This window comes from Triticum dicoccoides, chromosome 2B, assembly GCF_002162155.2.
Source record: "Triticum dicoccoides isolate Atlit2015 ecotype Zavitan chromosome 2B, WEW_v2.0, whole genome shotgun sequence".
NCBI classification, from domain to species: Eukaryota; Viridiplantae; Streptophyta; class Magnoliopsida; order Poales; family Poaceae; genus Triticum; species Triticum dicoccoides.
In genome coordinates, this window is record NC_041383.1 from 232,661,688 (window position 1) to 232,672,242 (window position 10,555).

The 10,555-nt window shown below is 46.7% G+C and overlaps 3 protein-coding genes across 3 annotated transcripts; 2 read left to right on the forward strand and 1 right to left on the reverse strand.

The window, feature by feature from the left end:
* The first annotated feature begins 1,773 nt into the window (after nucleotides 1-1,773).
* On the forward strand, nucleotides 1,774-4,194 carry LOC119363265 (chaperonin-like RbcX protein 2, chloroplastic). The gene is made up of 5 exons (XM_037628580.1): nucleotides 1,774-2,103; nucleotides 3,213-3,304; nucleotides 3,410-3,467; nucleotides 3,574-3,639; nucleotides 3,752-4,194. The coding sequence occupies exons 1-5, from the start codon at nucleotides 1,894-1,896 to the stop codon at nucleotides 3,875-3,877; spliced, it is 552 nt and encodes a 183-aa protein (XP_037484477.1). The 5' UTR covers nucleotides 1,774-1,893; the 3' UTR covers nucleotides 3,878-4,194.
* A 584-nt stretch (nucleotides 4,195-4,778) lies between these two features.
* LOC119367609 (L-type lectin-domain containing receptor kinase IX.1-like) lies at nucleotides 4,779-7,293 on the forward strand. Its single transcript, XM_037633082.1, has one exon. The coding sequence runs from the start codon at nucleotides 4,937-4,939 to the stop codon at nucleotides 7,016-7,018; it is 2,082 nt and encodes a 693-aa protein (XP_037488979.1). The 5' UTR covers nucleotides 4,779-4,936; the 3' UTR covers nucleotides 7,019-7,293.
* Nucleotides 7,294-9,425: 2,132 nt separating this feature from the next.
* LOC119367610 (protein-lysine methyltransferase METTL21D-like) lies at nucleotides 9,426-10,504 on the reverse strand. Its single transcript, XM_037633083.1, has one exon. It carries the CDS (start codon nucleotides 10,471-10,473, stop codon nucleotides 9,592-9,594), a length of 882 nt encoding a protein of 293 aa, XP_037488980.1. The 5' UTR covers nucleotides 10,474-10,504; the 3' UTR covers nucleotides 9,426-9,591.
* Nucleotides 10,505-10,555: the final 51 nt, after the last annotated feature.

A 10,555-nucleotide genomic window follows, 5' to 3' on the forward strand; every position in this document is an offset into this window, starting at 1 on the left:
CCAAACCCACTAAGCCCCATCACTAGTTGTATCCCTCCTCACCAAGTCATGCATGCCACACATGTTTGTCAAAATGCCTCAAAACCGCTAGGTTGCTAACTTAACACAAATTATTCTGAGGTGCAAAAAAAATATTTCATAAATACATCTCTTTTAGTTTCTACGGAGCAACGCACGGGGACAATTAAATAGCTTAACACGAGCAGAGAATGTATCGGAGACAATGTGGGATGTCGAGATGACACGCTGGATTATACTCCCTCCGTTCGGAATTACTTGTCGCTTAACTGCATGTATCTAGTGCGAGATACATCCATTTGAGTGACAAGTAATTCCGGATGAAGGAAGTATTATTTAAGGAAAAAAAGTACAAAAGAAATATCATAATCTAGGACAGTTGTCCTCGCTTTATGAAAAAACCATAAGAAAACTTAGAAGTACATCTGATCCCACAAGACAATACTTATAAATTGGATCCGCCACCCACCCGCTTCATCGTCGTCACATCTTCGGAGGAGAGAGCGAAAACAAGAAGAGCAAAAACTGTGTTGCCCGCATAGGCCTATAGATGTAAACCCCTTGTTGATTTGCCGTAGTAGCCAGCCACCGTGTATGATGGGATATGGGGGACGATGCCAAATCGCCGGGGTGCGAGCCTCGATTTATGTCGATAGTTAAGCTAACGTCACAGGCAAGAACTCGTGACCTAGTCCGTGATCGCCCATGGGTGGGAACAACTTGCACAAAAGACGATGCCGCCAATAGCAAGCAAACAATCAAACCAACACCAGATGATGTGGAAGCACACATCCAACGATGACACTGGCCCAAAGGCTACTAGACGTCATTGACCATGCCGCCAAGATAGGGTCGAAGCTAGGTCGCTGTTATTCAAAGCAACGTCACCACCTCCATCTGAACAACATCATCATGGAACCAAAACCTAATCCAAACCGAACATGTAAAACTAAGGTTCCCCCTCTCTCGCCGCCGGTGTAGCAGACAGAGGGAGGGAAACCACCGACCTTGACAACGGGAGGAGATAGAGATCCGGAGAGGGGAGGGATTTGAGGGTACCGGCTAGGCGAGAGTTGAGATGGGTTGCCGCTCCTCTCGTGTGTTTGATGCTTTTCTGAGTTTTCTTAGGGTTGGTGTCCTGCTTAGAGAGACGAGGCAACGGTGGCTCTGTGAAGATGGAATAAGGTACTCCCGCCTAGCTCCCGTCCCACTGGTGCTTCTAGCGTCATCGGAGGGTGTGTGGAGGTTTGTCTTCGGCAGATCTCGCGGGATTCGATCGGCTTTTGTCTTTCGGTGGATCCATATGGATTCGGTATTTGTTCGTGTGTCTACAGGTAGGATCCCTTTGATCTAAATTTCTTTTCAACGACGGCGGTTGCTGCTCTTGTGCACTGGTCCTAAAGGGCCTTAGCATGACGACTTCCCGACTGTCTACTACAAGTTTTGCCGGGCTCTAGTGAGGGACTGGCGATGACGACGGCGCTCCTTCGTCTCGCTTCAGTACTTGTACTCGTCGATAGGTGGTCTATGAATATGAATATAATTTTTATTATTTTGGTATTCGTTGTATAATCATAATTGATGATGAATAGATTGAAAGTTTCTTTTTTAAAAAAAGATTCTGCAGAAACTGGAAAAGAAACATAAAAGAAATGAAAAAATAACGAAAAATAGAATACCCTCTCTTCTCATGCCTTCAGCCACTGTGCGTCTGTGCCCCACCTGGATCCCTCCACCGCCGTCACACGGACACGGCTACACCACCCATCCAAATCCCGCATCTCTTCCTTCTCTTTCAGCGTGTCACCGCCCGAGGTCGTCAGTGCGCAAGAAGAAGTATCTCGCCGTCCTCTTGCTTTCTGCGACTGCGCCGCGATGGCCGTCGCCCAGGCCGCAGCGGTTGTCACGCCGGTGGTGGCCGGGGCTGCGCCGTCCGTCTCTCCGCGGCCGCCGTCCCGGGGACCGGCCGGAGCCGGAGGCGGGCTGGGGTGGCGCCGCCGTCCGAGGGGGAGCGCCAGCCGCGGCCTGGTCATCGCGGACGCGTTCGGCGGGCAGTACGAAGACGGGTTCGGGGACGTGGAATTGGTACGTACGGTGAATGGTCGCTGCACTAACTGGTATCCACATTAGGTCGGTGGGCGCGTACTGATTTGCGCAAAGAAAAGATTTTTTTTGAGCATCAGTACAGACACTAGCGCTCATATACACGCGCATACACTCATCCCTATGAAAGCACGCACGCACACCCTACCCCTATGAGCACTTCCGAGAGACTGAGCCGGCATATCATTTTGAAATTTACGAAGTCATCATAGGCGCCTCGTCGTCGACGGGAACGTCTCCTCCCACTGAAATTTACGAAGATTGATACGTATATATCAGAGTAGCAGTAGTTTCTGACGGAATGATAATATTCATGTGTCTACCCTTTTTCTTTCTGGGGAATATTCATGCGTATCCTCAATTGGACTTCTGAACTTGTTTCTTTGCTAATCCTCTGTCGCGTGATTCCCATAAATATTAGTGGTCACTTAAGAAGTGCACATTTTCAAACATAGAATCACAGTACAACGAGTAAAACCTTAACAAGTTTGCTGATTCTTAGGGTTTTTGTTTTTGAAAAAACTAATTCAGATAAAGCAGTGTACTATTAAGTCTAAAATTGCAATCTTTGAACATGCAATATTCTAGTGCAGATTTCGGTTTGCAGGTTACATATGAAGCGACTTTGGACGTGAGAGCAGTTAGATGTTGATGCAGAGGCTTAGAAATATGAATGAGATTTTAAAAGATCCGAAGCAACTTTTAAATCTTTACCGAGAAAAGCAAATTATAAATAGACAATCCCTTTGAAGATAGAGAAAGTCCATGCAAAACATGAAAGCAAATTCAGACGGGGAAATGGCATCTTGCCAAAAATCATACAAGAGTGAGAAACAATCCATAGGAATATTGATGATGGCCTCATTTTCTCATCCAAAAAGTCTATATATGGAAAAGAATGTAGGGTGTATCAAAATCCTACAAGATTCTTATGGGAATTATCTGATCCAGATAGTCCCTTCGAAAGATGGCTTGGGTATCTATTCATACCAGGCCTAGACTGTCCCCTTACCTTAGCCGTGGTTTGTTTCACTATATGCCTATGCCATATTTTTCGATGGCCGTCCCCTTTGACATGTCTCCATCTGCAGGAAATCATGAATTACTTCACTTACAAGGCCACACAGACGGTACTCTATCAGTTGTATGAGATGAATCCGCCGGCATACACTTGGCTTTATAAGTAAGATGTTTTCTCCTTGGCCTCTTGAATGCAAATTGGTTTCCCTGTTGGACAGTTCAAATACTTCGAAATATTTTTTCAAAAATTATACTTCTCCTTTGTCAGTTATCTTGTCGTCAATGACGCAAAAGAGGGTATACATTTCCTGCGAGCGCTCTCGAAGGTACCATCTTTGTCTCTTGCTCCCCCAGGTTACAGAAAAGAAAAACCAGGAAATACAGCAGTGCGTTCCTGATAATTTCTTAACCTGTTTCGTAAATGGATACCAGGAGAGGCAAGACCTGGCAGAGAGGGTGATGGTCACACGCCTTCACTTATACGGCAGATGGATCAAGGTAAATGCAGGCAGAGAGCCATTTCAACGGTTCTAAGATAAGCATAGGATGCAAAATGCAGAAGAAAAATATTTACCTCTCCGTTTTTTTTTTCTTTTTGGCATATGATCAGAAATGTGACCATACGAAAATGTACGAAAGGATTTCGAATGAGAACTTGGAGCTCATGCGTGAGAGGCTAATGGAAACAGTGGTGTGGCCAACTGATGACACGAACTCCAGCGACAAGCAAGATTGACGGTTACATGTTGAGTAGGATATGATTGCTTCACTCGATATACTACACGTGGAGTGTCGATTTGAGTTACTCATTTGTGGATATAGTCCTTTATCAGAAAGAAAATGAATAGGATAATCGGCGTACATTCTCTCGTAGGGGTTTGTGTGAATGTCACTTGATGATTTTTGTCCTGTGAAGTCGAAAAAATATCAGAACGTGCGATAATTTTGTTTGTTCATGTTTGACAGTGTGCCTGTGTCCTCTATGCTAAGATTTGTATTGGGCATTCAAAAAATATCAGAACGTGTGATAATTTTGTTTGTTCGTGTTTGACAGTGTGCCTGTGTTCTCCATACTAAGATTTGTACTGAGCATTCGGGTTTACTGACTTTCCTTCTCTCTTCCCTTTTTTTAGTCCTGGGGATGCACAGCATGAGATTGCTCGATTTAACTAAATATGAAGAAAACAACACGTCATGATCAAGATCGCTAAGGGTAAACGTCATGTCGAAGGGAACCTTCCTTCAGGCCGAATGTCTGAACCCATTCGGGCGAAGCCTGCCACATACTATACTTATACAATAACAATACCTGTTCCAATCTGCTGAACGAAGCGGCCGTAATAGCTTCCTGTCTTCGACCATCAGAACAACATTTGGGCGGATATCCCCGAGCCCCGTGGCCTCTTTCCATGGTGGTGCCTGCTTTTGTCCCTAATCTTGGCCGGCCATGGCGATGCAAACCAAGCCCCGTCTCACCTGTTGGAAAGCTCGACTCATTATTCATTATTTTGGAGCTTCAGATAGCTCCACCTCCACCAATGTTAGAGCTCCAAACCTGAGCTGCTCCTCTCTTGTCTTACATCTGTCTTCTCAGGAATTGGCAGGCCGGCAGTATGACAAACCCGAGCACTGCAAGGCCACCAACGGTTGACCAAGTTGATACCTTCTTTGCTTACTTGCAGCACCATGCATATGTGACAACTTCTAAGCTCTGCAGAAGTTGTTTCTGTTCCTCTTCTTCCTTCCTTCGAGGCTTCCACCACCCCCCACCACCACCGCCGCTCTTTCTCCAGCCATGAGATCGAGAGCCACGGGAACTTGCTTCCTGGCTCTCCAGTTCATCCTATTCTTCACTTTCAATATTGCCGGCGTCAGTCCTCTGTCCTTCAAGCTGAATTTCACCGAATCCAACTATACTGCGTCCACCGCAATCAAGTTCCAGGAGGATGCCTTCTACAACAAGGGGATCAAGCTGACCAAGGACGAGCTCAAAGACGAGATCACGAACAGTGTAGGCCGAGCAGTCTACGCCGATCCAGTGCTCCTCTGGGATACCACCACTGGTCAGTTAGCCGACTTCTCAACCCACTTCACCTTCAGGATAACTGCCACAAACTTAACCGCAACCAACAATCCATACGGTGAGGGCCTAGCCTTCTTCCTCTCACCGTACCCTTCGGTGGTTCCCAATAGCTCCACTGGTGGTTTTCTTGGCCTCTTCAGCAATGGGAGTGATCAGAATGACCCATCCAATGAGCTCGTGGCTGTTGAGTTCGACAGCCACAATAACACATGGGATCCAAAAGGCGACCATGTGGGCATCGACATCCATTCAGTTGTATCCGTAGACAAGGTGTTGTGGAATAGTAGCATTAATGATGGTCGCATAGCCAATGCGTGGGTAAGTTACCAGGCCAGCTCCTTCAACTTGAGCATCTTCTTGACGTACCTGGAGGATCCACAATTCAGTGGCAACTCCACCTTATCTTATTCAGTTGATCTCAGAAAATACCTCCCAGGCAAAGTGGCCATTGGCTTCTCAGCTGCCACGGGTAGATTTGTTGAGCTCCATGAGATACTTTACTGGGAATTCAATTCTACGGATTTGCAGCTGATGAAGACTGAGAAGATGAGAAGTGTACTGGTCATAAGCTTGGCTACTACCATAAGTGTCATGGTATGTTCTGTGTGCTTGGTTTGGTGCCTTCTGCATTTTAGGACTAGGAGATCAAGAAATGAGAAACAAAAGAAGCTAGGGTATCATGAGTCCATTGATGGTGAATTTGAAAAAGGGAGTGGCCCAAGAAGATTTCGGTACAATGAACTTGTGGCCGCCACAAGGAACTTTGCTTTGGAGAGGAAGCTTGGAGAAGGAGGATTCGGCGCAGTCTACCAGGGCCTTTTGAAGGATCAAAACCTCGATGTTGCCATAAAGCGAGTGGCAAAGGGGTCTACACAGGGAAGGAAGGAGTACATATCTGAGGTCAAGATCATCAGCCGGCTGAGGCATCGCAACCTTGTGCAGCTTGAGGGCTGGTGTCATGAGCATGGAGAGTTCTTGCTTGTCTATGAGTTCATGCCAAACAGGAGCTTGGACACACACCTCTATGATAACAGTAATTTGCTAACATGGCCATTGAGGTTCAAGGTCACCGCAGGTGTTGCATCTGCCCTCCTGTACCTCCACGAGGAATGGGAGCAATGTGTCATTCACCGTGATATCAAACCGAGCAATGTCATGCTTGATTCTGCATTCAATGCCAAGCTTGGTGATTTTGGGCTCGCGCGGCTCATTGACCACGACCGAGCCTCGCAAACTACAGTGTTAGCTGGGACAATGGGTTACATGGCTCCAGAGTGTGTCACCACTGGCAAGGCAATCAAAGAATCTGATGTCTACAGCTTTGGGATTCTTGCATTGGAGATTGCATGCGGAAGGCGACCAGTTGTACTAAAGGAAGACGATGACAAGATCGTATTGGTTCAGTGGGTATGGGATCTCTATGGAAGAAACAAGATTCTTAATGCAGTTGACAGCAGGCTTGATGGCACATTTGAAGATAGAGAGGCAGCGTGCTTGATGGTCGTCGGACTGTGGTGTGCACATCCAGATTACAATCTCCGACCTTCGATTCGTCAGGTCATAAGTGTACTGAAGTTTGAAGCACCATTGCCAAACCTTCCCCCGAAGATGCCAGTGGCCATGTACTTTGCACCGCCAATTTCTCTGTGCAGGTTTTCATACACCTCATCTGATGGGACACTCAAGCAGCAGGAGCTGGAGAGGTCCAATGGTTATGGAAAAACAAGCTCATCCACTGCAACCAATGCATCCAGTTCACCTCCTTCTGTGCGGTTGCCAGAGGTGGGCTACTAAGTCTGGCAGTTCCTTTCTATATGTTCAACATGTTAACACTTTCGCTTTTGTTTGGTGCCGACTGTATTAGAATGGCACTAAAGTTAAACTGCAGAGATGTTGTTATTAACTCTGGCTGGATGTTGCCAACAGTTTAATTCAGTTACTACTTTTGTATAGATTGGCTACCTGTAGAACATAAGCAACGAAATGTATCCTGAGTGAGTACCTAGAGTGGTGTTGACAGTTGTTGTCTTGTTCATTTTTATTCAGCAAGTTAATTGCGCATTTGTATTTGGATATTGCATTACATGACGATAAAAATTAAAATCAATTCTGCACTACATCAAGTGAAGGCCTACTCTCACAACCTACTAACCGTAGATACAGTGAACAAACACCAATGAGCATATGTCCTTCCTGCTTATCTTCGGTTACCTTTTTGTTGAACTATGTTCCCTTTCACTCCCTCAACTGCGCATTGAGATACTAGATGTAGATGTGTCCTATTTGAATCGACCTTACACCGAACTATTCAAGTGTTGGGACTGTTACCATAATGCAAACACATTTATATCCACATAACGAAAGGAAGTAATAAACTACCTAATTATATCTGTACCACATAACAAAAGAGAGCAAATTACCAAATAGATAAACCACTAAAATGAAAAATAGTAGCTATAGAATTTTGGACGAGTCTACGTAGCGGCCGGCTGCTCGCTGGCATGCGCGAGCGGCCGGCCTAAAATAGAAATTCTTTTATCCGCTAGCGCCTGCTCTGCATAGACATGCATGTGTGTAATTTTTGTCCGCTAGCGCATGTATCTTTTAGCATTTAATACATTCACATCAGTCACAATCAGTTGGAAAAAACAGATCACATATGCATTTGTTTCGGTTTTCAAATTTTCAAAAAGCTATATCTTCCAAACCGCGCGTCGGAATTAAGATCCGTTTTCACCTTTGGAATCCTCGCAACGTGCTCTTCAAAACTATATCCCGCATGGGGATGTTTCGACGAACTAATCTTCCTGCCAACTAAACATCAATGTGTGTGCAACTAGACTAGATTGCCGCGCCAACTGAGCATATGTGTGTGTGCCAAAAAAGTCCTGCCAACTAAACATCAATGTGTGTGCAACTAGACTAGATTGCCACGCCAACTGAGCATATGTGTGTGCAACTAGTGTCCTGCCAACTAAACATCAGTGTGTGTGCAACTAGACTAAATTACAAGCCAACTAAGCATATGCGTGTGCAATTAGTCTTTCTGCCAACTAAACATCAATGTGTGTGCAACTAGACTACATTACAAGCCAACTAAATATCAATGTATGTGCAACTAGTCTTTCTGCCAACTAAACATCAATGTGTGTGCAACTAGACTACATTACAAGCCAACTAAATATCGATGTATGTGCAACTAGACTACATTACAAGCCAACTAAACATCAATGTGTGCGCGACTAGACTACATTACAAGAGGAGGTTGCACATCGACTTTCGTCGAGGCAATAGACTAGTCGCACATCAAAGTTGTCGTGGTTGCTAGGTTGTAACCTCATACGAAGGCGCAGCTCCAAACATTAGTTATGGAAAAAAGTTGCACGATGTAGTAATAAAGTTGCACAATGCAGTAATAGAGTTGCACTATATAGCTCCAAAGTTGGCATCGAAAAAAATTCGTCAAAATATACCCATGCGGGATCTAGTTTCAAAGATCTCGTCGCGAGGATTTCAATGGTGAAAACAGATTTGAATTCCGACGCGCGGTTTGAAAGATATAGCTTTTTGAATTTTTAAAAACCCGAAATAAATGCAGATGGATCTGTCTTTCTTAAACTAAAGGAGCAGTGTGAACGTATTTAATGCCACACCTACATGCACTAGCAGACAAATAAATTACCACATGCATGCGCTGTGAGAGCCGGCCGCTCGGTTCGACTAAAAAGTGCGCGGCCACTTTTTAGATTTCAGGTAGAATTTTATTTCTTTGACTCATACCAGAGCACCGAACAAAAGATGTGGAACGTTGAGTAAATTAAGGTCAAGTAAAATAAGATCTTACATGCCCATATTCGTTCCTAATGCACAGAGGCACCATGTCATTGAGATATTGACTGGAGGTCCATCATATTGCAGTAACAGTATTAAACCACGGTAATGCTGCATACCACATACTTGACATGCCCAAAGCTCAAACTACAAAATTTGCCATGTCTCTGGCCTGTGAAGCATATGTATAAAAGTCAACAACCATAGAGTTCAGGCAATGTATTATTTTAGGTGAGCGTTCATGAAATTCGGAACTACAATCCAACACTTTGATCATGTACCACGAAATCAACTATAAATTGGGCCAGCAGAAGCACCCGCACAATCCAAACCAGCATACAACTAAATTCTCGTCCTCAGTTGCACAATGTGATACTGTTCCGAGTTCGGAAGAAAGATTTCCTGCTTAATTTTGTCCTCAGTTGCACAATGTCACATCGTTTGCAGGAAACATTTTGTGTTTAACTCTAGCAGTAGAATCAGCATGGGCATAAGCAAGCATACATTACATCCATTACCTTTTGGAAGCTGCTTCTTCACTTCTTGCCACGCTGCTTCTTCACTGTGAAGCGGTATACCACCGGACCATGGCGCCAGCCTTCGGGGGGTGGATCCTTGTGCAACACCTCAATGTCGAAGACCTTCCTGGCCTTCCCGAAGAATTTCTTATCCGTGCGTTTCCACCTCCTCATGTGCGCCATCAGGAACACCACATCCCCCTTCACGAAGAAGCGCAGCGTCTCTATCAAGGGGTCGACCAACTCCTCGTAGTAGACCACGTCCGACGCCACGACGAGGTCAAACCGAAACGCCGGCGCTGGGGCCACCACGGCCTCCATCGCGGCGGCATCGCCCCAGGGGAGCGGCACGACGGAGACGGAGCCGCCGCGGGAGTCGAGGAGGGGCGCGTTGAGGGAGGCGTTGTGGCGGAGATTGGGGAGCGCGGCGGAGAGGTCGGAGAGGACGGCGTGCGCCGGGAGGGCCGCCGCCAGGGCGAGGCCCGCGGCGCTGGTCCCGGAGCCGAGCTCCAGGATGCTGAGCGGGCAGTGTGCGGTGGGCGGGCGCGGGAGGAGATGCGGGGAGGCGGGGAGGAAGCGGAGGAGCGTGGTGGCGGAGGGCCAGAGCTGGAAGGTGAGCCCGAGGGAAGGGATGGTGCGGACGGTGATGGGGGACGGAAGCGCGGGGAGGTGGAATTGGTGGAGCTGCGCCTCGGATGAGGGGGCGGCGGCGGCGGACGCGGGGAGGAGGTTTGGGAGGAGGAGGAGGAGATCCTCGGAGTCGGAGTCGGAAGCAGAGGATATGGCCGGTATGTTGGAGGGAGATGCGTTGTTGGCGTCGGAAACAGAGACGTTGGACGAACATGCGGCGGCGGCGGCTGCGGCTGCGGCGGCAGAGGTGGCTGTGGCGGCGGCCGCCATTATAGTGGTCGAACAGAGTTCGTTGGTTGCCCGTTTGGGCGGTTTTGCTAAAACTCAGCTATCACAACCATTGGATTAAAAA